The 25,996-nt window shown below is 54.0% G+C and overlaps 10 protein-coding genes across 10 annotated transcripts; 6 read left to right on the top strand and 4 right to left on the bottom strand.

Annotated features, from left to right (window-relative positions):
* Positions 1-13: 13 nt before the first annotated feature.
* Positions 14-1,800, bottom strand: BDZ99DRAFT_451522 (short-chain dehydrogenase). Its single transcript, XM_033718215.1, has 6 exons — positions 1,635-1,800; positions 1,469-1,576; positions 978-1,280; positions 595-891; positions 468-536; positions 14-408 (listed from the first exon to the last, which is right to left on the bottom strand). The coding sequence occupies exons 2-6, from the start codon at positions 1,562-1,564 to the stop codon at positions 181-183; spliced, it is 993 nt and encodes a 330-aa protein (XP_033571944.1). The 5' UTR covers positions 1,565-1,576; positions 1,635-1,800; the 3' UTR covers positions 14-180.
* Positions 1,801-2,009: 209 nt separating this feature from the next.
* Positions 2,010-4,598, bottom strand: BDZ99DRAFT_575151 (DUF1604-domain-containing protein; the record flags this gene model as incomplete). The annotated part of the gene is made up of 2 exons (XM_033728439.1): positions 2,010-4,335; positions 4,393-4,598. 2 exons carry the CDS (start codon positions 4,596-4,598, stop codon positions 2,403-2,405), a joined length of 2,139 nt encoding a protein of 712 aa, XP_033571943.1. The 3' UTR covers positions 2,010-2,402.
* Positions 4,599-5,675: 1,077 nt separating this feature from the next.
* Positions 5,676-9,307, top strand: BDZ99DRAFT_544019 (Pkinase-domain-containing protein; the record flags this gene model as incomplete). The annotated part of the gene is made up of 3 exons (XM_033726808.1): positions 5,676-6,245; positions 6,314-6,941; positions 6,992-9,307. 3 exons carry the CDS (start codon positions 5,676-5,678, stop codon positions 8,959-8,961), a joined length of 3,168 nt encoding a protein of 1,055 aa, XP_033571942.1. The 3' UTR covers positions 8,962-9,307.
* A 501-nt stretch (positions 9,308-9,808) lies between these two features.
* Positions 9,809-11,073, top strand: BDZ99DRAFT_491020 (cell differentiation protein rcd1; the record flags this gene model as incomplete). The annotated part of the gene is made up of 4 exons (XM_033723081.1): positions 9,809-10,193; positions 10,259-10,414; positions 10,466-10,841; positions 10,893-11,073. The coding sequence occupies 4 exons, from the start codon at positions 9,809-9,811 to the stop codon at positions 11,071-11,073; spliced, it is 1,098 nt and encodes a 365-aa protein (XP_033571941.1).
* A 772-nt stretch (positions 11,074-11,845) lies between these two features.
* On the top strand, positions 11,846-12,609 carry BDZ99DRAFT_544015 (uncharacterized protein; the record flags this gene model as incomplete). Its single annotated transcript, XM_033726807.1, has 1 exon — positions 11,846-12,609. The coding sequence occupies exon 1, from the start codon at positions 12,085-12,087 to the stop codon at positions 12,607-12,609; it is 525 nt and encodes a 174-aa protein (XP_033571940.1). The 5' UTR covers positions 11,846-12,084.
* A 1,139-nt stretch (positions 12,610-13,748) lies between these two features.
* Positions 13,749-15,686, top strand: BDZ99DRAFT_575147 (uncharacterized protein; the record flags this gene model as incomplete). Its single annotated transcript, XM_033728438.1, has 2 exons — positions 13,749-14,516; positions 14,579-15,686. 2 exons carry the CDS (start codon positions 13,749-13,751, stop codon positions 15,230-15,232), a joined length of 1,422 nt encoding a protein of 473 aa, XP_033571939.1. The 3' UTR covers positions 15,233-15,686.
* Positions 15,687-16,454: 768 nt separating this feature from the next.
* On the bottom strand, positions 16,455-17,054 carry BDZ99DRAFT_575146 (uncharacterized protein; the record flags this gene model as incomplete). The annotated part of the gene is made up of 1 exon (XM_033728437.1): positions 16,455-17,054. Exon 1 carries the CDS (start codon positions 16,776-16,778, stop codon positions 16,455-16,457), a length of 324 nt encoding a protein of 107 aa, XP_033571938.1. The 5' UTR covers positions 16,779-17,054.
* A 3,741-nt stretch (positions 17,055-20,795) lies between these two features.
* Positions 20,796-21,731, bottom strand: BDZ99DRAFT_368088 (14-3-3 protein; the record flags this gene model as incomplete). The annotated part of the gene is made up of 2 exons (XM_033714773.1): positions 20,796-21,320; positions 21,378-21,731. Coding segments are annotated over 2 exons (879 nt in total), but the record flags the coding sequence as incomplete, so codon positions are not given.
* A 933-nt stretch (positions 21,732-22,664) lies between these two features.
* Positions 22,665-23,615, top strand: BDZ99DRAFT_480961 (uncharacterized protein; the record flags this gene model as incomplete). The annotated part of the gene is made up of 1 exon (XM_033722363.1): positions 22,665-23,615. One exon carries the CDS (start codon positions 22,665-22,667, stop codon positions 23,613-23,615), a length of 951 nt encoding a protein of 316 aa, XP_033571936.1.
* Positions 23,616-25,023: 1,408 nt separating this feature from the next.
* BDZ99DRAFT_397119 (uncharacterized protein) lies at positions 25,024-25,239 on the top strand (the record flags this gene model as incomplete). The annotated part of the gene is made up of 1 exon (XM_033716033.1): positions 25,024-25,239. One exon carries the CDS (start codon positions 25,024-25,026, stop codon positions 25,237-25,239), a length of 216 nt encoding a protein of 71 aa, XP_033571935.1.
* Positions 25,240-25,996: the final 757 nt, after the last annotated feature.

The following is a 25,996-nucleotide window of genomic DNA, read 5'->3' as shown; positions in this document are numbered from 1 at the left end:
CGGTGTCTCTTACCTCCTGATTCACCAAAGTGCGTCGAAGTACTTGGTAACTAAAAGCATACATATGTAAATCTGGAGAATAGGACTGTATCCTTTACAGAGACTCGAATTATGAAATAGTACTTAACGAGAATTAGCCCGGCGCCTTTAGTGTCTCATCCATTCCAGCATTACACAAGCCTACCCTACATACGCCTGACCCACATACGCCTTCGTCTCCGCCTCACACCATGTCCACAGCTTCCCCCCCGCATCATTCTCGATCGCGTCCGCCAAGGCCTTATTGTAGTCTCCGAACCGCCCCCAGGGAATGATATACGCCCCATTCTTATCCGGGGTGACCGTAGGAGACCAGCCAGCGAAAAGCTCCGTATACGCGCCTAAGATAGAGGGATGGCTGATCAGCGTCTGCGAAGACGCAGGTTAGCATATAACAGAAACCAGAGAGGAGCAGGTGGAAATCATACCATGAGAAGTTTCCCGAAGAGATGGGTGTGGCGACCAAGCTCTGTCTTCAAATTACCGGGGTGGAAGGCCTAGAAGAAAAACGACATGAGCATTGCGTATGACGACTCCAACGAAAGAGTAACTCACTAAACTCATCACGCCACTATCTCCCCACTTCCTCGCGACCTCCTTACTCAGTATAACATCTGCTGCTTTGGTGAGACCGTACAGCGTCTCCGGCCTGAAGTCCGTCAGAGGGGCGCCGGCAGCGTCAAATGGCACGCCGCCATTTGGCGCCGTGAGATCAAGTGCGGAGCTGGCGGCCCATACCACACGCACTGACGCGGTGGGGGAGGTAGCCGCTGTCTTCTGAAGCAGCGGCATAAGAAGCGATGTGAGCAAAAACGGCCCTAACACGTTTGTTGCGATTTGGAGATTATGGCCCTGATTCGCGTTAGGAGGCATCCTTTCCCTAGTCGTTCACAAAAAGTCGTTCCGAATCTTGATTGAGCAAAATTGGAGACACATACCTGCTTCCCGCGCGCTTCCTTCGGTGAACTCATCACCCCTGCGTTGTTGACTAGCACATCTAGTCGCTCTTCCTTTGCTAGGAACTCAGCCACCGCCGGCGCTATCGTGCGGAAATCGTCGAGCTCGAGCTTTAGGAACTCGAGACGGCCTTTGGAATCTGGGTACACGGCTTTGATGGCATCGATGGCGGTTGCGGCTTTGGAGGGGTTGCGGCCGGCGATGTAGATGGTGGCGTTGCGGGAGTAGAGAAGGCGGGCGAGGTCGGCGCCCAGGCCGGCGTAGCCGCCTGTAATGAGGTGGACCTGGATGTCTGTGAGTGAGGCGTACGGGAAATTTGGTAGGGTTGAGAATGACTGGGATTGGGGAGATAGGTAGGGAAGAGTAGGGGATGCTTCAAGGTACATGCAGCGCAAGGATAATAAATGGTTTGGTAAAGTACAAGAAGACCTTGAAAGGTCGATTTACAGACACACAGTAGAATTGTACTTACTTTCCCGGTTTGATCAGGAAGATCTTTCTCCGTAAACGTAGGTTTAGGGATGAAATATGTCTGGTCCCAGAACCTGCTGAACGTGCTGCCCATCATGAATTGCAATCGCTGAGTAAATGATTAGCAAAGGTACTTCTGTGAGTTACAACAGAGATGTCAAATCAACCTCAATGGAAAGCTGGCGCGCAAGATATATCCACCGTCTCGCCCTTTCGGTGCTGTGATGTTTTATGAACTCGGAGATCCTCAACGGACCCGACGGAGACCTCGTACGAAGAAGTTCTCTGTAAGCAAAATCGGAAAATCTTAACTATTACTAGACAAAAGACAAGGAAAGTATTTCAGATCTGCTACTGTATATCGAGGCTTGTCGAAGGATTTAAGATTATTCCCCGCAAGTTCCTGCATGAGCCCCTCGGGCCTAGGTCAGGTGACTGAAGGACGAATCGCGGCGGACCGCGCTTGTCCGTTCGGTCTCCCGCCTCTCCCGCCTCTCCCGCCTCTCCCGCCTTCTATTCATATGAGAATATAAGCATAGATAAGCATAGTAGTCGCTGATTAAGAGGAGTCTAACGGTTTCTAGACTGTTGACGTGCCGGAGAATACGGAATTGGTAGATATTAAAGGAGTATACGCATGAACAGATTCTAGCGTATTCGATTTGTCCAGCCTGTCCCTATTACTGCTTGTCAACAACGAATCCTACTTCAAACTCAGAATCTAGTAGGATTTCTGAATGTTTCTAGTATCACTTTAACCAAGGTGATCAATTGACTTAACCATCAAACAGCCGCTCACAGCAGTTAGCTATGATTACGAGACGGTACGTATCTAAGTCAACGTCGAGCACTTTGAATGGAAGGTAGCGAAACAGGATTGCAAAGCCTGAATGTATTAGTCGCCCAATCGAAGTATATCCTACATACTCGTCTCATCAATCCTCATCATCCTCGTCATCGCTGCCGAAGATTGCCTTGAACACAGCATCGCCCGCTTTCTCGCCCTCCAGCGCCTCATTCCGCTCTACGTCCATTACTGCCTCCTTGAAGGGCGTTGTCCTGGATATTTCAGCGCCATCACCAGGCAAGAGGCCCAGATTGGGATTGTGAAGTGCTGCATCCTTCATTATTTCGTCAATTGACGCTTTCGACACAGGCTCTTGCGTTCTGCTCGCGCTGCTGGAAGCGCCCTGGTCGCCGTGTGCTGTTGAGGGATCCGGTTGCACGTGAGCCGGGGGCTTCACGTTGAAGCGTTTACAGAGTAGCCTGGTAGGAAAGAACTGCTGCACGGTGCGAGTCATTGGGCCATACATTCCTAATTTCGCAGCCTCCTCGGCAGGATCTTGGGGCTTCGGGGCTGGCGTATGCAGCAGTTTGTCCCCACCTCCATTCGACGAGCTGGATGGCTGGATGGTGGAACTCGATGAGGTAAACCGGGAAGCCATGAGTCCCGTAATCGGTTTGAACACTTTGGCCGCGTGGACGAATTCCTGGAGCTCCTTCGCCCAGTCGGACACTGTTGTTCCAGGCTTGCGCTCAGGCATACGGCCACTTGTTCTGGCACGAAGTTCAAGGAACCGGACGTATCGAGCCCTTTTTCCTTCGTCATCGGCGTATGGCATCCAGCCTCCGGCGCCCTTCGCTAGAGTAGCAGCAGCAATATCTTTTGGTAGTTCAGGAACAAGGCTCCACAGATCCTTTTGTGTGGTTGCAGCATCCTTCCTGAAGCCTTCGGGAGGCGCCTCGCCTCGTGCTTGGGGGAGATTGGTCTTGCCGGATGCTGATGCTAGCCGGTCTCGCGCTTCTGGTTTGAGGTAGTCGAACACGGATTTCCCAGGAAGTGCCGCCTCGCCGAGTAGGGCCGCACGAGCTTTAGGATCGAGTGAGGAAGCTTTGGCGGCGTCCGTGACAGATTGATATGCCGGCTGTGAAGCTTCTACTGTGCTCTGTTGTCGTGAAGACTTCCATTCCGGTGGTATCTTGGGAGGAGCAAACGCTGGTGCTTCTTGAAGGCTCAATTGTTCAGTGGCGAGAATGAAACCTGTCAGTGGCAGCCTTCCGTCGTGACAAGTGCGTTTAGTAGATGACGTGACACGCTTAGACGCAAATTTTGATACAAAAACTGGCCTGCCTGTCACGAGAGGATTCGCAGATTTGGCGGTCGGTCGAACAACTTCGCTCTTTTTCGACTTCTTGTCTGATCCGATGACTCGATTGTAAGATATCTTGGGCCCCATCTCGTAGGGATCTTCGTCGTCTGAACCGGTATCATTCAAGATTCCTACGCCAAATCCGCTCTTTTTGGGCGCTGATTTCTGCTTTTGCTTCCTGGATTTCGGTCCTGCTAACGGGTCGTGGTGCGTTGGCTCTATCAAAAGACGCGTGGGTTTTGGTGTTGACTCCGAGCTCTCCAAGCGACCCTCTCCTTGATATCCTAGCCCCTTGTGATTACTTTTCCTCGTGAAGGTGATGATTCTTGAGTTGTCCGGTGCGAAGAGATGCGTCACTGCGTCTGCCCCTGTTGTTTCGTCCAAACGCGCTTTGCGCCGCACCTTGGAACCGATCCCCTGACCCTGCCTCCAGCCCATCCTTTGAAGGAGCTTTACTCCCATTGTGTCTCCGTCGGCTTTCCCTAGGCCGGTGAATATGTCCCGCGAGCTAAGCTCGTCGTTTGTGCTTCCAAGTCCAGAGAAGGCAGCATTGGTCTGGAGCTTCTCGGCTTCAGCGGCATCCGCTAGGTCCTCATCGTCCATGTAATCCTCGGGCCGTTGCTCTGCGGGTTTCGCCTGGTCTTTGTGGCGGTTCGTCCGCGAGGAGACAAAGGTCGAGGGCGTCCATCCTTCTTTAGAGCCGACAGTGTTGAAGTAGCTGAGCTGGTTGCGTTAGCGATCTGTCTCTTGAAATATAGATTTTGGACTTCCTTACCCAGCGCTGAAACCTCCTGTGAACGCTCCATGTAGCCTCTTTCGACCCCTCTCATCCGTCACAGTTTGCTTCCACACGGGCACATAGGATCCATCATCGCGAGTATCTGGGTCGAGGGGCGGGAGAGGGGTACCGTAGAAAACGAAGGGCGACTGGTGGGCTTGCAGGTCTGCCTCGAAGGCGGCCCGTGGTCGCTTGTGAGCCATGCAGCAGGACAGACATGGATTGGGGTGAGGCCGTGGTGTGGATTAGGTCATGGAGTCTATTGGCGGAAGCCTTGGCGCGAGTCGCGATTTCTTCGGAGGGTGGAGCGGACAAAAGTCACTAGAGAGAATCCGGAAAGGTGGCGCAGCGGAAGAGCGAGCGGGCCAGCTGTGAAGGTTTATTGCTGTCGGACCTTTTCTCCCCAGAACGTCGTCGTGCGGAGAGCGACCCGAGACAAGGCTGATGTCATGGGACACCACCGACCTCCACGCCGTCGCTGCCTCCTGTCCCGCTGTCAGGAGGTGACTTTCGGAGGTCACGCAGGGCTGGCGACGGCTTCGGGAGTGCCTTGCGCTTGTTCGACGGCACCTAGAGAGACAGCGGCAGTCCCGTGCGCATGTGAACCCGCCGCGAGAGTGCTCTGCCCTGTCTGCAGGCGCTGGCACGTCGTGAGCCGCCGTGCGGTGCATATTACACTGTGACGCAGGGGCGCTGGCAGTGCTGCCCTCACCCTCGATCCCAGGGATGGGCGTCAGGCACCGGGATGGGTGCAGGTGTGCAGATATGCCAGAGATATGCCACGGCGCATGCGGACGCTGCCGTGCACGCTTCAATCATTGCGGCCTCTGGTTATCTCTCGCTCTCCGCCTAATGTAACGAGGGCGCCCGCCAGGAGGCCGCCCGCTGCAGCATATCGCGCCTTAGCCTCTTTCGCGGCTTGGCAGCCTCCAGCCTTTCTGCCGCTGTCAGTCCGATCAGCAAGCAGCTCCTCCATCATCCCTCGAACAGCCCGCCCTTCACCCTTCTGGCGCCCGCTGCTGCGTCGCCGCCTCTGCTGCCGTTCCAGCCTCGTCAATCGCACCACGGCCCGAAGACACGCCATGTCCGGCGGCTGAAGAGCACAACACTCGTCCTGCTGCCCTCGCCATCACAAACGCGCCCGGCGACCGCCCTCCGTACCTGGCCCGCCTCCCACCTCCCTGTCGCGCTGCGTTTCCATCTCGCTGCCCGCGTCAATCTCCCGGTTTCAGACGCCCTCGCCCATCTCGACACTCGGCCCCAGCTGCGAAAGGTGCGTCATGTCAGCCGCGGTGCCTACACGCACCAACTCGACCTCACGGCGCCCGCAAGCCTTGGGGAGCCCCGCCGACCGCCCTCATCGCACCCAGTCGACGACAACGAGGCCCACCACTCAGCCGGCAGGCTCTCCTCACCGGTCGCAGTCGCAGTCCCATCACCACGCCCGCACCAACTCCTCTCAGCAACCTCCGCTGCTCAACGTAGCCCGCCGGGATTTTGAGCAGAGCAACGTCGCCCAGGCCCCGACGCGTCGCAGCGAGTCGAGAGATCGAGGGCAGCCCGCGCCCGTGCCCGCTCGCACCGAGTCGGTGCGGAGCTCTCACAACCGTACCTCCTCCCGCTCTCGGCATGCGCGATATGCTTCTGACGCGTCCGCAGCAGCAGCACAGATGGCTACAAACGGAGTCGCAGCCGATAATGGCTCGCGGTCGATCGCCGCTTCAGGCACGCAAAAACGGAGGACAACAATCGTCGCTCCGAACACAGGAACATGGGCCCTGGGTAAGACGATTGGTGCTGGGAGCATGGGCAAGGTCAAGCTAGCAAAGAACGTAGCTTCAGGAGAACAGGTAAGTACAGATACAGGCACTCTCCAATGCGTTCTCCGTCGTGGTGATCCTAACTCTGTTTGCTTCAGGTTGCGGTCAAGATCGTGCCAAGACAGTCGCAGGATGAACACCGCACCCAGCAAGACCGCGAAAGAGCCGACCACTCCAAAGAAGTCCGCACCGCCAGAGAAGCTGCCATAGTCATGCTCCTCAACCACCCTTATATTTGCGGCATGCGCGATGTTGTCCGAACAAACTACCACTGGTACATGCTGTTTGAATATGTCAACGGCGGCCAGATGCTCGACTATATTATATCGCATGGAAGGCTCAAAGAGAAGCAGGCACGCAAGTTTGCCCGCCAGATTGCTAGCGCTTTGGACTACTGCCATCGCAACAGCATTGTTCATCGTGATCTCAAGATTGAGAACATTCTCATCAGCAAAACGGGAGATATCAAAATCATCGACTTTGGACTTAGCAACCTCTTTTCTCCTCGTAGCCACCTCAAAACCTTCTGCGGAAGTCTGTACTTCGCCGCGCCCGAATTGTTGCAGGCCAAACAATACACGGGTCCAGAAGTTGACATATGGAGCTTCGGCATAGTGCTCTATGTCTTGGTCTGCGGGAAGGTTCCATTCGACGACCAGAGCATGCCACAGTTGCATGCTAAGATCAAGAAAGGTCATGTCGACTACCCACCATGGCTGTCCGCAGGTAAGCATACATAATCCCTGTCATATGTCACGTGCTTACATTTTGCCTAGAATGCCGTAACTTGATCCATAAAATGCTCCAAACGGATCCCCTCCAGCGTGTCACCCTCAGTGAAATCATGAACCATCCTTGGATCACCAAGGGCTTCAATTCTCCTCCAGAGAACTACTTGCCCCATCGGGAGCCTCTTCAACTTCCTCTGGACACTGAAGTTATTGATAAAATGACCGGATTCGACTTCGGATCCCCTGAATACATCACCACGAACCTCACGAACGTCATCCAGTCAGAAGAGTACCAAAGAGCAGTACGACATGCAGCCCGCAAGCACCAGGCTCAGACCCCAGAAACGGAGCGGAAACGTGGTGTGTTCGACTTTTACCGGCGACGCAACTCCATTTCAAGTCGGGAGACTCTAGTCACATCTTCTGTCGAAGCTGTGCAGTTTGGGTTGGATCCAGTCAACGCATACAGCCCCTTGGTATCCGTATATCTCCTAGTACGCGAGAAGATAGAGCGCGAGGCATTGGAGACAAACCCTGGAGCGTTGAGCATGCCGAAAAGCCCTGGGGAAAAACCTCTGCAGATGCCCGATCTGCCTGCCCCAGCGGCAGCATACACTAATTCTGCAGCCTACGAAATGGCCGGCGAAACCCCTACCGGAGGACGATCGAGGCCCAGAGCCAGGACGCATGGGGAAGATGAGGTCACAGATAGCCTGAAACAGCTCAATCTGAATGTCCCCCAAGGGCCTGTATCTCCGGCAATTATCACAACTCCGAGCGATCAACCATCGATGAAGAAAGAGAGTGCCGCTGCCGGACTGCTACGTCGTTTCAGTACACGCCGACACCGAGATCCTGAACGGGCAAGTAACCCACCTCCAACTCCTCAGCTTAATATCTCTGCGCCTGGAGAAGGTGGTGGACAACCTCCGCGGAAAAGTTTCAGTGTGCGTAGAACGCGAGACAAGGAGACTCAATCCTCATCGGTCCTCCCTCCTGGTGGCTCACAACAACCAGATCTGCTCAGCCCTCCTGGTACTGGCAGTGGGGCTACGCGAAAGCTGAAAGCTCTTGGCCGATCGACTAGTGTCAATTCGGCAGATCTTCGTAGGCGTTTGAGCCGACGAGGTGCATCTGAAGGGCCCCCTGGCGACCCACCACCCACCAGTGGATCAGATCGATCTAGTATCAGTGGACATCGGCTGAAACCAGGAGACGCCGCTTCGGATGATCAGCCAGTTTCACGCCCTCATACAACGACGTCGAGGGCTAAGTCTCTTGGACACGCGCGCAAAGAGAGCATCCAAGCTCGACGGGCGCGAAGGGAATTGGCCAAGGAGGCAAACGTTCCAGAGGAGACGGACCAAGATCTCGCCGAGAGTGCTGCGGAAACTAGTCGTAGTCCGGAGACGATGAAGCCAGTATATCTAAAGGGCCTCTTTTCCGTAAGCACCACCAGCAACAAGCCACTCACCTTCATTCGCGCGGATATCGTACGAGTACTGAACCAACTTGGAGTCACGTTTCATGAAATTAAAGGCGGCTTTAAATGTCGACATGCACCGAGCATCGATCTCAACAAGGTAGTGGACTCTCCATCCACACCAGGGCATCCTTCTAGCAGCGGAGGCCACAAGCGGAAGATCAGCTTTGGCGGCTTCATGGGCGGCGACCGCGAGCGAGACGAGTTCAGAGAGTCACAGCGACAACCGCAGACACCGAAATCGGCGCGATCCCGACCACCGGCTGCGAATCCAAGCTTCACCAACTCGGAAGACTCAGAAGAGAGCGACGGACGAGACGCCAGAAAAATGGGGAAGAAAGCGGTGCCGGCTGGCGAAACAACAACGCATGTTCAAAGCGACCTAGGGGGGAGTTTGATTTTGGTCTTCGAAATTTTGATCGTCAAAGTTCCACTACTGTCTCTGCATGGCATTCAATTCAAGAAGGTGGACGGAGGAACATGGCAATACAAGAACATGGCGCAGACGATTCTGGCAGAGCTGCGATTATAGCGAAAACAAATATTCATTGGGGGAGGAGACGCATAATGGCGTACCTACAGGCATGTAGAGCGAGCACTGGGCATGGCGGTGTGGTAATGCGGGAGTCGTTTTTTTTTTTCTGTGCCGGTGATGCTGTTGGCCTTTGGTTTGGTTCAGTAGCAACGGCGGACGCTAAGTTTGGCGGATGAGCCTGACGAATCTCGTTTGTATTCCTCATTTACTCTGGGAGGTCAGGGTTGTATGGGCTGGGCTGGGTGGGGTAGACGCCGTGTAGGAACGAACACTCGTTTCCATTTCTCGCTGGTACATACTATACTAATTTATGAGGATTTTTATCCCGGGGATTACTGTGGGAGGATTAAGGAGAAATGAACACCGGGGCTCTCGTCTTACTCCGTAGGTAATAGAATGATGTTGTGTACGGCTTTCAGTCTCCAGTTGAGTGACGTGCGCTTGAAGGGATATATAGTCAAGTCGACGCTCCAGTAGTAGAGCACGAAGCAGCCTGTGGAGTCCCTTCCATTAACATATATCCGACAGGTGGAATAGAACCGTGAAGGCAAGTGCTTTCAACATAGGCTTCCGGGCCTCCTTGCTCTGTTCTCCTGAGACCTAGTTTGCCTGTCACAACAAATGTGAAGACGTGGAGAAGATGCCTCGCCGTGCCTACGGGAGCCCAAAGGCTCGGTTGGCTACGGCGGACGAGGCGACCCAAACCGCACAACACCCGTTGCTAACGCCTCGAAGAGCTAGCGCGAACAGCTCCGACCTGCACCACGACGCCAGCGACCTCACCCGCGACGAGACCCGCTCCCTCTCCAAAGCCCAACACCCTTTGCCCTCCCCCTACGCTATCATGCAGCACGTCTTCTCGCACCAGCAGCAGTTCCAGGGCGACTGGGCTGCTGGCCACCACCAGCACCCGGCCCACCACATCCAAGCCCAGCAGCAAGCCCAAGCCCAAGCACAAGCCCAGGCCGCTGCAGCTGCCCAGCAGCAGAACTACGCCCGCATCGGAGCTAATAACAACGTGTCAGGTCTGACAATGGGTAATATGGGACCTGGCGACCACGGCGCTGGCCTTCTCACAGCGGAACCAGGCATGTCCGAGGACAATAGACGGGTTTTGGACTGGATTGCGCAGCTGATGAAGCCCGCGACGCGCGAGACAGCGCTGCTTGAGCTGAGCAAAAAGCGAGAGCAGGTTCCGGAGCTGGCGCTGATTCTATGGCACTCGTTCGGTATGTTATCCCAAGTCCATTAGCCATTGCGGGGTTGGAGCCGTGTGCTAATTGTGAATATCTAGGTGTCATGGCTTCACTTCTGCAGGAGATCATCTCCGTCTACCCACTTCTAAATCCTTCCCAGCTCACGGCGGCTGCGTCGAATCGAGTGTGCAACGCTCTTGCGCTTTTGCAGTGTGTCGCATCGCACACGGACACGAGGGCTTTGTTCTTGAGTGGTGAGTAGAGTTGCCTCATTTATATAACAATTGAGACGTTGACGATTACAGCGCATATCCCGCTCTTCCTGTACCCGTTCCTCAACACGACCTCCAAATCTCGCCCATTCGAGTACCTCCGCCTCACCTCCCTGGGCGTCATCGGAGCACTCGTCAAGAACGACTCCTCCGAGGTCATCAATTTCCTCCTCACTACCGAGATCATTCCCCTGTGCCTGAGGATCATGGAGACAGGGTCGGAGCTGAGCAAGACCGTAGCTATCTTCATTGTCCAGAAGATCCTGCTTGACGACACCGGGCTAGCATACATCTGCCAAACATACGAGCGTTTCTACGCCGTCGGGACGGTTCTGAGCAACATGGTGAACCAGCTCGTAGAGCAGCAGACGGTCAGGCTGCTCAAGCATGTCGTTAGATGCTTCCTGAGGTACGAACTATCATGCTTGTGGCTCAATTGAAGTATACTAACCCAGTACAGACTCAGCGACAATGCTCGTGCCCGTGAGGCCCTCCGCCAGTGCCTTCCCGAGCCCCTTCGTGACGCCACATTCTCCTCCGTCCTACGCGACGATGCTGCCACCAAGCGCTGCCTTGCGCAGTTGCTCATCAACCTTTCTGACAACGTCATCGACGCCAACAATCAGGGCATGATGCACTGATCGAAGACCGATCCCTTTTTTCCAAAACGAAACCAAATATCTCTACACCAAGACTTACACCCCGTAGACGAGAACGGATCGGATCTCCAACCGAGGCTTGGGAACACACCAGCACCACACCAGCACGAACGACGGCACGCATGGCATAGCATACGGAACGGAACGGCGTACCCGGTCAACTTTCTCTTCTAACCTTGCATATTCTGCTTTACCATCAACATATTTGGGGACTTTCTGGAGCCATTCCAGTTTTTTGAACCTATCTTCAGGGGCTTGTCTCTCTCTTCATTTCTGACCTTTTACTTCCTTCTGGATCTTTCCCAGCCTTGCTTAACACGGATACCCGGATACCCCTTGGGAGATGCATCTGATTTTGACTGTCTGAAGAGCGAGTCAATATGGAATCGGTGATGGACTGATAGCGGGATATTTCGATATATTTCATTTTCTTTTTGCAAGGGCTCTAGTGACTTCTTCTTTTCCGCTTTGACGGGTATTTGGGTTATCGGTGCTTGGTTTTTTGGTGGATGCATGGCGGTAGGTGCTCAGGTTCTACTTTGTTGGAGTATGACCTCGGTGTTCCCTGGAAAAGCGGATGACGCTTTCTGTGGGGTGGCTGAAAAGCACAGCTAGGTTATAGAGACTTGTATACTATCTAGGGGCTTTCTTAGGGCAGTAATAAATTGTATGATAGCTGGCTTCTTCTTTTTGGGATTGGTGCAGGTGAGGGCGCGGAAGAAATATTGGAGAGGGGAGAACATCGGCTCCCTTTCCTGTCTTTTTTCTTTCATCATCGAATAGCTCGGGACTTTGGCATTTTGGCTGGATTCAGCGGCTCTGTTCTATGGTTGAGTCGCTCTGGTAACATGGCTCACATCTTGCTTACGTAGGCGGGGTTTGCCAACTGTCAATTTCTGCATTCCAATTTCATTTCAACACGCCAACTGTCTCTTTCTGACACCAACTTCGACCTCTCCAACCTCAACGTCTCCAATACACCACCAGCCCGCCATGACGTGCTTACTACCGGGCCTCGCAGATGAATTACAACTCCTTATCATCGATGCCATCCAGGACCTCGACGCCCTCGACGACCCCGATACACAAGGCTACCCCAAAACGCTTCTCAACCTAAGCACCACTTGTTCGCGGTACCGCGCACTTCTCCAGCCGAATCTCTTCGACACCGTTACACTACGCAACACCGTGGCCAGCGCAGCTTCGATCCAAGCTCTGGCAGTGAGTGAGTACATTGAGAACGTCAAACACCTGCAGTTCAAGGGATCTATCGATATGCGAAAATTGGCCGCTGTCATGGATGGTGTTATATGCTCTCGTGGAGGTTCCATCGGTGTCTACAAGTACCATCAGGCCGCAGCGGCGGTGGTCTTCCCGTCGCCTGTTCGTGACATCTTATCGAATCTCAGGCTGTTCCCGAATCTGGACACGTTGACGCTCAGCTTTGGCGTCGGCTTGACATGGTGGCCCGAACATACCAATTGCGGTGGGGGAGAGGACGCAAGAACACATCCCTAGACGATCCTAATGCACAAGGCGTACGAGGCGCTGGGCGCCAATCAGCAGCATCATATCAAGACTCTGAGGCTCGTGAATGTGGTGCCTAGGGCGCTCGCTATACTTGGCCACCCTTTCGCCCCTTGGTTCGGCCACTTCTTGGGGAGCATCGAGTTCCTTCATCTCTCCTACTCCGAAAATTTATCCCAGCGGTGTGGGCTCGACCACATGTTCTTTCAAGGAGCCTGTACCTCGATGGCTGCTTTCTTACACTTCTCTCTTCGGACTATCAAATATATCAGTGTCGGACAGGCAGAATGGAGAGCCGAACCTGACGACGAAGACCTGCACGATGTCTTTCATTTCTTTATTAATGTGTATGCCTAGGCGTATTCGGTAGAAATCAGAAGCCTGGTCCACATACGCTCATCATCAATCATGTTTTCCTTAATATCAACTTTCATGCCCTCTCGTATTTCATGTTTTCCAGATATATACGTGAAGGTAGCAGTAGATCGCGTGGTTCATGGTCTCCTAGCGAGGAGTCATTAGAAACGGATCGCTTGCTTCAGTGTAGACTTTTGCAAGAATGCTAAACTTCTTCTTACGGTAGCTGCGACACTGCATAGATCTCCAGCGACGCCGTGGGGATAGATCATAAAGAAGGTATCGGTGAAATCCGTCTGGTGGGGAAATGAGATAGCCTCATAGAATAGCAGGCGGCACAAGTATTTGCTTTACTAGGAGTGAATGCACGACTAAGCGTAAGATGAGGTATACATATATCTATGTCAACACAATCGTTTTATCGTTCACTTCAATTTCAATTTGCATGGGTTGCAAATCTCGATGATGTGATGACTACTGGCCAGGGTTGTAGTCATGGTAGATTAGCCAGACATGGAGTAGCGAAATCAAACAAGAGAAACTGGGGAGAACAAACTGGAGAAGGAAACGCTGTTCAACTCAGCCTTTCCTCATCCAATCTATCACATGATTATCCGTCAATTGCCCGAAAACTGGCAAGGCTCATATTTACCTATGCCTCGATTTGGATATGCTTACCTCAGCATACACTGAACCTCACCGCTCGTTGCATTCACCTCTTCATCACAACTCCAACCTGTCAACAATCCCGTCAAACAACAACTCTCAACAACATGCGACGCGAACCAAAGAAACGGGGCATGCGACAGCTCCGCCTTGGCTTCACGGTGGATAAACACCAGCTCACGCTTCTAGGCTTCAATTCCAAGGCTCCACCTATTCATCATGAAGGCGATCCAGTCATCCTGGCCCAAATGCCATTCGGCGATTTTTCTTCCGAGGAGCTCTATCTCGTCCTAAATCCGCCATTCCGGATCCTTGAATTTCCCGAAGAGCTAGTCAACGAGATCGTCGTGTTAGCCTGCTCTGAGTACATGAGTCAAGCGAAGAGCATGTTTGTGCCTAGGCGACGACCTCACCCGACTGCTCTATCTCTATCGCTTGTGTGCAAGACCTTTCATCGCCTGGTCGCTCCGGTCCTATACTCCTCTCTCAACTTGTGGGTAGCTCCCAACGATAAAACCCCCTTCAGAAAACGACATCAACAACTCTTTCAGATGCTTCAGAAAAATCATTCTCTTGCGCGTTGTTGTAAGGAGCTAGAACTTCAACTATATGACTCCTGGCGTCCGAATGTAAATTACGAGCCCGAAGATTTCCCATCAATCAGATTGTGTCACTGCAGCAGTCGACATGTAAAAGAGTGCGTGTGGGAAGGCATCAAATCCACGCTTGCACCCTTGTTCCGGGTCGAGTCGCTCACCCTCACTTTCAGTCAAACACCACTATGCCTTCAATCGCTATGTGAGACCCTTACTCCCGTGCGGCAGCTGAAGAAACTGAAACTGGGGGAATCATGGAAACTCACCGAATTTCCCAAGGTACAATATCTTTTGCCCCGAGTCTCCTTATAGTCCTTTGCATACTGATAGATTCAACGCAGGAATTCGAAGGCGCAGCAGCTCTCATTTCAATTGATCTAGAAGTTGTGTACGGCGATTTCGAGAGCCTCGCAGGCTTGCTGACGTGGCCAGCTAGGCTCGAACATTTCGCTCTCGACGGCAATTGCTACTTTTCGCGGGATGTAGACCTCGCCACCATTCGATCGGCTCTCTTACCACATCGCGACTCCCTGAAATCTTTGGCCATGGGCAACTACAACTCAGCACGCCCAATCAACGTCTCCGACTTTGCGAACCTCGAAGCTCTCTGGCTATCCACCCGCACTCTGACTGTCGAGTGGGCCCCAGAAGAGGTGTGCGGGAACGTCCTCTCTGCGCCACGCCTCCGGAAGCTAGGTTGGTTCTTCTGGCCGTTGGATGACGAAGGCTACCCGCTATCGACATGCCGCGACTTTGGACCGGAACAGGCGGAATGGTTGAGCCGTGTGGTTCGGCTCGCACATGCCGAGGAAACCGCCCTTCGCGAGGTCGAGATTATCTATCAGCCAGTTTTGATCAACTGCCGAAGAGAGGAAGCGCAGGCCCCCTTGGATCTTTTGGATGGCGTCAAACGTGAGATGGAAGGACTCGGCATGAGTTTGGTTTTTCAGAAGTACAAAATACCAAGGAAGATTTGGAATGCTACAGATGTGTGAAGCGATTTGTCTTGGTGGGGGACAAGTTTGCTGCAAAGGTTCATTCGCGCTCCATTTCTTTGTGTCAGTATTGGTATAGATCTTACGCACGATGGACGTATCCTTCTCTTATGACATTCCGGGAGCATATACTTTCACGTCTTTTCTCTCTCGTATAGCCTAATGACATATAGGATGCACGAGGGAAGAGAAGGCTGAGGCAGGATAGTACTTTGCATGGATAATCGGTGAAAAGCGGTCGGACGCGCTAGGCTTAAAGGTAGCACACACACAGCACTTCAACACCGTCTGAGGTGACCCGGAGAGCTATCAGGCCTGCCAACGCTGGTCCTTCATGAATAACATCAACATACTGGAGGACCTCAAGCGGTGTTAAACAAGCGTACACAAGCACAGATATAATGTGTACATATAGCTCACGCGCGAATAAAAAGTCAGGCTACCTTAAATTCAGGTGTGTATACACTTACCTAGCACCGCTTGAGGTCCTCTAATGCGTTATTAAAACTAGAAAGCGACAGTTTTCAAAGGGTTAGTCGCTCTCTAAGCCACCTCAGACAGAGTCAGAACAGACCAACACTTCAGATTTCCCAAATTCACGGAACCTTGTGCGATATTTTATTCTTTGAATTTTCCTTTATTCTCAGGCATACACCTGCACATGTACACTAGCCTACCACCGTATGAGGTCCTCCAGCCTACCATAAGATCTGGTAAGGTAACACTTTAGACACGCCTAATAGCTCTCTAAGCCACCTTAAACGGTATCAGAACAGACGGAGACAGCCCGCTACTCAGCCTCTCCTATCCCTCGCGCTATTCATCGCGGCAATCTCCTGCAACCTGTCGAACCATTTCTGATCCTCTTGGCGAATGAGCCTCCACACCTCCACCCGCCAGTCCCCCTCCTCACTATCCTCCGGGCAACTCGCCTCATAGAAAAAGCACCGCCGCCCTGGCCCCGCCGCCACCCTGCCCTCCGTCTCATCGCTCTCGTCCAGATTCAGCGGGATCACCCCGCCGCCGCCGCCGTGGTAGCAATCCCGCTCCACCCGGGGCTGCCGAGGCCGCCACCGCAGCGGCCGAGGCAGGACGCAAAGGCGACGTGCGTCAGGATCGACGCGTGGGCGGCGAGGAAGGCGCCGAGCGCGGCGCAGAGGACGATGCCGTCGAGGCGGAGGGCCCGGAGCGCTGGGACGTGGGCGGGGGCGAGCGGGAGCGTCTACGGGGACGGGAGGGAGTCGGGGGAGGCGGCGATGCTAAGTCTGGTTGTCGTGGTGAGGTGGGCGAAGAAGAAGGGCGCCAGGTTCTGCGCGAAGGTGGAGTAGCCGTCGCACGAGTGGTAGCCCGTGTAACTGCGGTAGCTGCCCCATCGCGAGAGTTTGAAGGCGCGGAAGGCGCGCAGGAAGGCGTGGAAGGAGGAGTGGGAGAAGGTGGACACGTTGCGGGCGACTATGCTGGGCAGGATGAGAGTCGGGATGTGGTGTTGGCGGTTCCTGGCCAGCGCGGTGTAGGTCTCGGCCATCAGTTTGCGTAGGGGTGCCATTGCTCCTTGATTTCAGCGCGGGATGGGTCTTCTGGTCTTGTTGATGCGGTAGAGCCGCCTTCTGAGGCCGCCATTGAGAAGTCCTAGTAATCTTGAGCGTCGAATTGGACAGAGAGCGCGTCCAGGTTTGGAAACCAGCGGTGGAGATTCGACAGAATGTCGCGCACTCCGTCGGAGAAGTACTCGTTGAACTCCTCGGTCTCGAATGTATGCATATCTTCTGGCAGTATATTTTCAAAGAACCCCGAGGAGTCTCCAGGTAGTTTAATACCACGCAGTGAGCTTTCAAAGCGTAAGTGCTTGATATGTTAATTGCGCTGATAGCTCATCAAAGAAATAAGCGTATTGAGGGACTTGGCCGAATCGTAAAGCGGTCGAAGATTATTGGCGAAGGGAGGGCGCGGAACTCTGAGCAAGTGCTACCTCCTACTAAGACTGATGATATCCCTGCGGGCCTTGGACTCCTGAGATTCCTTGATGGCATCAACAAGCACGAGATGAATATTCGCTGCATGAGGGGCTTCATAGTATTTTTAGTGTCACGAATAAGAGAGAAGTTGAGCATTTGGGACAACTAGTAAGCTCATGAGGCTTTTTATGTCCGACGAATATTCATTGACGTTTTTCTTCTGAAAAGGGTTCATAGCTTCCTGGACGCCATTCGTGTATTTAGAGCTGGTGTTCCTACTCGCGTTGATGTTCTGGCTGTTATAATCTTCTTTAACCAGATACCAGCCTTACAAGCTTTACTACGACCTCGGCTTAGGTTTCCTCCTCTTTCGCGCTTATTAACGATTAACCACATTTTGTATTAACCTCGAGAGCAATAGATTCTAAGCTTATTATACTTGTATCTAGATCTCTCTAAACTTGTAGTGCTATTTAAGGTGGGCTCCAGACCCGAGGTAGAAGTGACGGAAGCAGAGGTAGGCCATGTCGGCTCAGCGGTAGAGGTAGACGATGCGGAGGTAGACAATGTGGCCTTGGAAGAAGACGTGGACGATAAGGAGGGGCCTAAAGATGACTTAGGTTCCGTCTGTACATGTCGAATTGGGAAGATAGCTAACCTTGCACTGGCCGAGAGAATCCAGCCCCTTGCTGTCGGGGCAAGATGTTCGCTACAGTAATTTGTATAGTAAGGCCCACTACAAGAGGTTTTATGGAATTCTAGGAGAACCCACCATATAAGAAGCCTAGGCAGCGTCAACAGGGTGCATTCAGATTAGAAGTTAGATGTCTATGGCAAGGCGCTGTATGAAAAGGGTCAATCTCCGGGCAATCTCCGGACATAGATCCCGTCGAGCAGTAGGTAAGTCCAATTATGAACGGCTACAATAACTCGTCACTGATCTGTGTACACTTGTCTGCCGCTGCTTGAAGCTCCTCGATGCATTTTAGAACCCCTGAACTTTGTTAGTTGGAGCATTTAGTAAGCTTGCCGGGCCACCTCAGGCCGTGGCTGATGGAAGTACACACCTGGCTGTGCTGTTCATCGTTCCAGATTCCTGTAAACCCGAGGACCTGTTGGGGCACCGCAAGCAGTGGCAGAACGGTGTAGGTGGATCAACGAGGAGGCACTGTATCTAGAGCGTGTCAGTAAATTGCGCCGCAATGCCTCTATTTTTGCTCCCCTTGACGCAAATTTTACCTATCTACATCGCCCCATTTGTAAGGAACGTAGATCTGCTGTGTCGTGTGACTTGACGAGTGATGTATCCTGCCCTCTCTCCTACCCTCTCTCCTATCCATCCCAGCTCCTCCCGTGACAGGTGTTGACTAATTGAAAGGCGCGATGAACAATAGACAATCCGTGGTATTGATGTATACGAGAAGAGCTATAAAACTACTCTTCAACGAAAAAGTCTGTGATGTCCAGACACTCCCTCCATATGCCTCGCCACCTGCCTCGAAGAAACAGAAAGAAAGCCTTACAATAGTCAAAAATTCAACTTGAAAAGGCGTACGAGGGACTGAAGACTAGACCCTGCACCGCAGTCGAGACTCCATTAGCAGAGAGCCCCTCGGAGTCTCAAAGAAGCAAGGCTTGGCTGTCGAAGAAGGGGTGTGGAGCACCGTATCTGCCACCCGTAAAGCGGGATACAGGTGCACGTACCTAGGTACAGATGAGAGCTGAGACACAGATGGCGGTGTGGCGTAGTGGGTCCTGTTCAAATTCCTTGGCAGTGTAAGTTCAAATTCGGACCGTGATCTGTCCACGTGACCTGAATTACCTGGCTAGGCAGGACTCAGCATGACTGGGGTCCGAATCGTTGAACTTAGAGAGGCAGAGTAAGTTCAAAGTGGGGCCCCAAGGAGTTTAAACAGGCCCCCTGGTACGTTAGGACGATTTGGAAAACAACAGATTCTACATGGCTAGTAGCTCTTCGGGCCACCTCAGACGGTGGCGGGCTGCCGCTTTATGTCCAGCGAACCCAGGCAGAGGTTTATGACTGTAATACAGCCGTGGTGATTGGGTTGTGATTTACGGAGTAGGGTATGCGGGATAGCATCGTTTGAGGTGGCCCAGCGCGTTATATACTTCACTCAAAATCATATTGTTCAGTTTTTCAAAGCCTGTCGAGGTCCTTCAAACAGCACTAAACAAGTGTAGGCAAACGGCATACAGCATACACAAAGTCTCATTCAAGCACCCCTCACAGGGGCCAGTTACTCTAGAATTATTAACACAACCTCCCGACACCTCCAAGCCACACCAATCCCCACAACCCGTCCCCATTAGTTCCAACAATTACCTGGATAGTGTAGTTATCCAAAGTCGCAGGAAGAGCAAAAAGCCAACCCCAATTTTTGGGTCTATGCAGAAGTAAAAAAGCAACCAGGCCGCCTGGCTTTTTGAAACAATCCAAATCACAAAATGCAGTATTCAAAACAGAAAGAACCGAGATGCAGAACCCAGAGCCCAGTTATGAACAGTACCCAGAGGTCCTTTGTACTCCAAAATCAAACAAATCCCAATATAGTACAGTACAGTATGCCTTCAATTCCGCCAATGTCCGAAGAAGGGTGTTCGTTCTCGGTAGGGTGTGGTGTGTGATATGTATGTCCTCTAGGTGTGTGTAGGGAGTGTAGGGTGTATCGAGAGGGTCGTGTAGGCCGTGTACAGTGTGGTGGTATAGCATCGGTACTTCGGAAGTGCAAAGACGCGCTTTTGGCATACGCCGTGTCGAAGTGATCGAGTTGTGAGAGACAGTTAGTACAACATAGACGCAGTGTACAAGCAAGCGTCGTCGAACTTGCCCCTCTTCGGCTCCATCCCTTTACCGAAACGTCCAAATTCCCCGCAATGTCGGAAATGCCGAGAACATTATCGGACCTTCTTCGAACGGTTTCCTATGCTTCAAGCCTTGAATTTAGCGCTCATAGAAACCCCGAACTTCATCGTACCTCTCTCCTATTTTCCTCATACTCGATGTCCATGATCGGGCTTCCCCTCTGGCTCCTCCGCAGGCTCTGTCCCGCAGCTTCAACCGCAGCTCTCGGTTCAACGACTGGACTCCTGTCCTTTGAGCCACCACTTCCAGGTGCATGAGCTGACCTCATGGATGCCGGTGTGACAGGGCTTCGACCAACGCCCTGAAGCGCACGCGGTGTGGTGCTTCCGCCGCTCTCGACGCTAACATGACGCGCACGCGGTGTGGTGCTTCCGCCGCTCTCGACGCTAACATGACGCGCACGCGGTGTGGTTTCTTTGCTTCCACCGCTTCGACTACCACTGCCAGCTGAGCTGCGTTGGTGGCCACCTGCGCGGGGTGTCATTTGGTTACCTCCACTACCGCTGCTACGATGTCCACCGCTGCCGCTTCGACTGCCCGCACTATTGCGGCGTTGGGCGGAAGGGCTGGTCGTGATTCCACCCAAGTTGTCCATCTTCTTGATCCTCGTTGGGCTCTGTTGTTGCGCCTGAGTGTACTGGCCTAGCTGAACTGGATTTCCGTTTCCTCCTACTCCGAGACCAGGCGCGCTAACGGGGCTGCTAACTCCACTGCCCACGTGCGGTGTGCCTTCCCAGCTCTTTCGCTTCATCATCCGGCCTAGCACACTCACGAGCTCGGCTGCATCTTCGAATTCGGCATCGTCTATGCTCTCCTGCGCACGATAGACGTCTTTAATGGCCTTGCGAGAGAGGCGTCGGGCGCCGTCGTGATCGTGCTGGCAGTCCCACAGAAAAGCGGCGTATTCAAGAGCCACAGAGAGGCGGAGGGGGTGAGAGCCATGCAGTCTTACGTTGGCATAATCTTGCGCAGTCTTGAAGTGCGCGTCAGCTAGAGGGAGGAAATTGAGAGGTGGAAGGATGAAGGAGGATGGCTGCGGAATCGGGATCGGATTCAGACCTGGCGGTGCTGGAGGATGTGGGGATGGTGTTCCGACAGGGCCACCTGCGGCGTAAGGATTTGTAAGGAAGGAGGTCTCGGACGTGATGGACTCGATCGGCTCGCGCAGAGTTGGCAGCTTGCCACGAGCTGTGAACGGAGAAGTAGGACCACGGCGGGATTGGCCATTGTCTTGTCGTGGAGATAGTGGCTGAGGTAGCGGTGGCACCTCAGCAGCGCGGGCGTCGAATGTCGGAAGGCTGGAGACAGGTGGCTGGTTGTGGAACAGACAGAAGATATGGTAGAAGCTGGCGCGCAGCTTGACGCTCAACACCTGACATTCGTGTCCTTGCTGACCGTCTTGCGCGTACGGCAGGACGTAGAGCTCAAGAATTGAGAGGCCCTCTCGTGATATCCATAGGATATGTTGATACAATGCCAGAGACTTGGTGTCGCGCGATGTATCTAACTTCCGCAACTTTCGCGCTCGGAAGAGCCTCCGCGAGAGGAGGACGGAGAGACCAAGGATCTGGAACAGCGAGGCGGACAAGAGAGGGTTCGAATCGCGGGTTGCTTTTGCTAGACGACCGAGGAATTTCTGATCCACATCCGAAGAAGCCATCTCTCTCAGATCTGGAGAAGTCAGCTTGACTGAAGTGAAGGCATGGCTGCGTGAACGGGAGTGAAGAGGCTCAAGATGAGAGGCATTGTTGGCGCCGACCACAGACCGGCCAGCAGTCATGACGCGGTGAAAGGAGGTTGGCATAGTGAACGGATGACTTACCATGCAGCCTCGATCAGCTCAGCAGCCCGGTATCAGCCCTGCCAACCCTTAGCGAGTCCCCGGGGTGACGGATGCAGCGCGTGGATGATGTGCAGGCGTGAGATGAAGTGGTGAAACCTGGCCAGAGGTACCCCCGCCGTTGGCCGTTGATACGTCGAGGTGGCCCGGCCGTGCGCGTCAGGTCCCGCGGTTACTGGGCTAGGCGGAGCAGACGGGCGGATATGAGGGCTATTTGGGGCAGCAGGCGTGCGGGAGAGAAGAGGCGCTCTCGGAGATTTGTTGATTAGGCCGTGGAAGTCAAAGAGACTAATGGTACAGGCGGGCGGCTGCAGACGGGAGAGAGGAGACGAGATATGGTACAGATGAAGGAGTGACAGGCGAGTCCGGAAGATATCTGAAGGAAAAGTCAGAAAGAGGACAGCACGAGCAGCGCACGCCTCACGACGGCCAGCGGACTCTGTCTGTGTACCTAATTCGGACCAGGCAGGATGAATTGGCTGCTAACGTCAACGGCGGCCTCCCATTCGCCCAATCTCAGCGGGTAGAGGTCGATCGGCCAATGGCAGCTTCTACAGACGAGGGCGACGCGATTCTCACAACGGGAGGCTAGCAGACGTCACTCATGAGGCGGCGGTCGCGGAGCGGCTGGGCAGTGACTTGGAGCTGGACCAGACAACGCATTGCGACCTGCGGGCGCGGCGGAGGGTGGTGACGAGGGCAGAGGCGGATATAAACAGGCGTGACGTTGGCAGGGCGGTGAGGGCGAGGCCAATGCTCCGCCGTCCTCCACGGCAGGCAGTGTCGCGGCGATTTGAGCCCAGCAGAGCACAGGACGAGGTGCGGCCGTGTTGTGGTGAGGCCCGTGGTGGTGCCTGTGGCGGCCGAGGTCGCTTCGTCTCGCGACTTTTGGGCGTGGTGGAGAGAAGCGAGCGACAGTCGATCCGCACGAAAACACAGCACACAGCACAATTGCGACAATGGAATCGTGAGAGGAAGAGAGCGAGGTTGGGAGAGAGGGCGACGGGACTATGGCACTGCTGCAGCTTGGGGCGCTGTCCGGAGCTGCAGCGGGTCCTGCGTCAATATGCAGCTGCGAGCTACGTGTCAAAGCGCACTATGCCGGAACAGCACACACGGCTCTGCCCAGCGCCGCGAGAGCGCGACGGGCCCGCCTGGTGCTGGCTGACGAGGGGTCCTAGGGGCGCAGGGCGTCATGTCTGCCAGCTGGCACCGGGGCTGGGTGGGATCGCAGAGCACGATAGCCGTGGAGGAGGCATGGCTGGGCGACGGTGGGAGCGACAACACCACGGCGAGATGCCCCGTGTGGGAGGCGTTCGCGTAGCTGCAGCACCACCTGGACAAGCCTGCTCGGATTCCAGGGCGCGAACTGCTCGAGCTGGCCCGGGGATGTGCAGGGCTGCCTGCCACGACACCCCTCGGTGGGGGAGAGACGTCGAGAGCCGCTCTGGTGCGTCGCTCTCACGAACCGTGGGCCTTTCGCCCTCCGTCTCTCCCGACGACCGCTTCAACACCCCGCCGGACCCCACGATGCTCCCGGCGACAGGGACATGGCCGGCAGTTCGCTCGGGCGCTGTCGACATGCGGCACAGGACGACCAGCGACCGCCCGCAGCGGTTCGCATCGCGCTGCTTTTTCAATTGGCGGTGTAGCTCTGCTCCCATTGGCCCATCTCTTGCATCTGCAGCTGGGCCAGCCTTGTGACTTTTCTCCCTCAACGTCTCTATCTCTCTCTATTTGGTCCGTGTTTAGACCAGTCTAGCCAGCACGCCTCAGATCCACCGCTGCTGTCGTCATCCCGCATTTCAAACGTTTCCATAGCCCCGCCATCCTCCACCCCACCATTGTCGAAATGTAGGACACGGCTACCTGCTCGCCATCTGCGTCCAACGGCTCAACTCAAACTCCTCAAACTCACCGCCGCCTGATATTTCCCCCGTGAGAAGTTTGATGCGCCTCTTATCATGCGATGTGCCCAAAATTATCACGCCAAGAAACAAACATCTTTGGCTCCAATCCTCATAGGCTCTCCCGTCACCGACATCCTCACCTCATACCGTAGCCCACGGCTAACGCAGAACGCGAAACGAATACCGCCAGAGGACATCAGTCACTCCCAGAGGCAATTCCGGGGGGAATGGGTTTCGTATCTTCAACATTCAAGCTTCAAAACCGAACTCTCGGTCATTTTTCCTTGTCAATAACACTTAAACTACCCACCGAACTCAGCAAAAGGCTGCACATTCCTCCACCCCTCAACCCCTCCACCACCGTGTCTCATCTCCGAAACACCCGCACTCACCCGCGCCCCGTCCCACGCAAGCCACGCCCACCACGCGCGTGCAGTGCTGCACGTACGTCCACCCAACGTGGCTACCCGCTCTACCCGCTTGCCCGCGGTGTTTGCAACCGCCATCGTAAGGCTGATGCAGCTCCAACACCCAGCCTGCTGCTCGATTGGGACGCTCGTGCGCGCTCTTCATCCTGGATCACTAAACGAGGCAGCGCTGGGCAGGGCGTCGGACGAATAGGTAGGCGGGGGAGGAGGGCACGGCAGGAATGGGGCTGCAAGGAGGGTAGGGAAGGGTAATTGCTATGGCCGATGGCGGCGATTCGGGCAGTCGAGACGGCGGAAAAGGTAGGGTGGGATGGCTTTGGACGGTGAATGATGAGTCGGAGGGAATATAAATATGGAATGGGGGAGGTGGAATGAGGTTATCAGAAGATCGTTTGTGGAATCAAGCTTACAGCAATCTTCGAACTCTCAAGTCATTTTCCTCCTCTTTTTAAGGTCATCTGTCTCTGTCATCTGCACTTCATACCTTGTCAGGATCTCTTTCAAGCAGTGGTCTTCAAGGAGGAAAGACGTACGACGTCGAGGTCGACTAAGCTTACGCTAGTCTGGTAAGCCTCACGCACTCCGATCTATACCACTCACCTGCTAATATCTCACAGCTCTCGATTAACTTCATCATCTGAGCTTGCCCCGAGTCAAACGTCCTCGAACGCGACCGCGTACCAAGAGTGGCCTTCCGCTCTCGCCCTCATATAGGCACCATCCGGTCTTAGTCAATCTCGCCCTGCCCACAACCCCACTATCCAACTTACCACAATGTGCCTCTACTACGCCCACACCCACCCTTGCGGCCATACAACGACCGTCTTCGCCGCCTTCTGTGCGCCGGCCCAACTCATCCAGACGGCGTGTCCTGGGGGCCAAGGGGGCGAGATATGGCAGAGCCTACGCATGGAGCACCCGTGCACCTCCTGCAAGCCCGATGTAGCGGATGTAACAAAAGGGAAGAAGAAGATGGTGGCGAGGCGGTGATGAGGGCGAACAGAATCGGTCAGGGGAGGATGGGTCTTTCTTTGGATGTAGGATCTGAAGGAGTCTGAGTTTTTCAAGATTGTTTGAGTGGGATAGTATGGGGAGACCTGAGGGCTTTCGAATGGAGTTATACTGTCTTTGGACAGATCGGGGTGTGGGGTTGCGGGGGTGATAGAAGGCTGATAGATTGGCAGGTGTTTGAGATTCAGGGTGTTTCGAGGATTTTGGCGTTTCTGAGATTGGGGCTGGACTGGCATCGTGGTGTGGACTTTGGAGTTCTGCTCCTGTATTGATGTCGTTGGTAAGGCTTTGGCGACACATTCCGAAGGGTTTTGGTGGGTGGTGTTGAGGTTAGAGAAAACAGAATTGATACGGCCTTTATATTCCCAAGAATCTCCAGAGCTTGCTGTGAGATGTCGCACAGTGGACATGATTATGGAACGGAAGAACAAGCTTCACTCCTTTCGAGACCTAAAGAATTTCTGCACTATCTAGATCCAGTGTGCATGCGTACTCACCCTCCCATAGCTGCATGAAGCCTCGAATTGCAACCATACGGCACAGTTCACCTTTTAGTATCCCGCCACTAAATACTCAAGGTTGCACCAATCACGGAAATGCGAACTCGGGTTGCATTTCGCTTTCGCGTTCGCCTGCCGAAGCTAGATCCGGGGTCGCGTGGGGCGCTTGTCGTCGCGGATCCTGGCGACAAGGAAGGTGAAAGGCGGGCGCTATGCTTAATTGGGCTTTGCTATCG

The sequence above is a fragment of the Mytilinidion resinicola genome, assembly GCF_010093595.1.
Source record: "Mytilinidion resinicola strain CBS 304.34 unplaced genomic scaffold BDZ99scaffold_20, whole genome shotgun sequence".
In the NCBI taxonomy this organism is placed as follows: Eukaryota; Fungi; Ascomycota; class Dothideomycetes; order Mytilinidiales; family Mytilinidiaceae; genus Mytilinidion; species Mytilinidion resinicola.
The sequence above is the reverse complement of the archived record's forward strand: the minus strand, read 5'-3'. Positions and strand labels throughout refer to the sequence as shown.

What these genes read in the sequence shown, in the direction of transcription:
- BDZ99DRAFT_451522 (XM_033718215.1), bottom strand. Translation starts at nt 1,564, where the DNA reads ATGATGGGCAGCACGTTCAGCAGGTTCTGGGACCAGACATATTTCATC. An exon ending in ATAGTGGCGTGATGAGTTTA is followed by an intron (nt 537 to 594) that starts GTGAGTTACTCT and finishes TTTTTCTTCTAG; the next exon opens with GCCTTCCACCCCGGTAATTT. An exon ending in TCTTCGGGAAACTTCTCATG is followed by an intron (nt 409 to 467) that starts GTATGATTTCCA and finishes GCGTCTTCGCAG; the next exon opens with ACGCTGATCAGCCATCCCTC.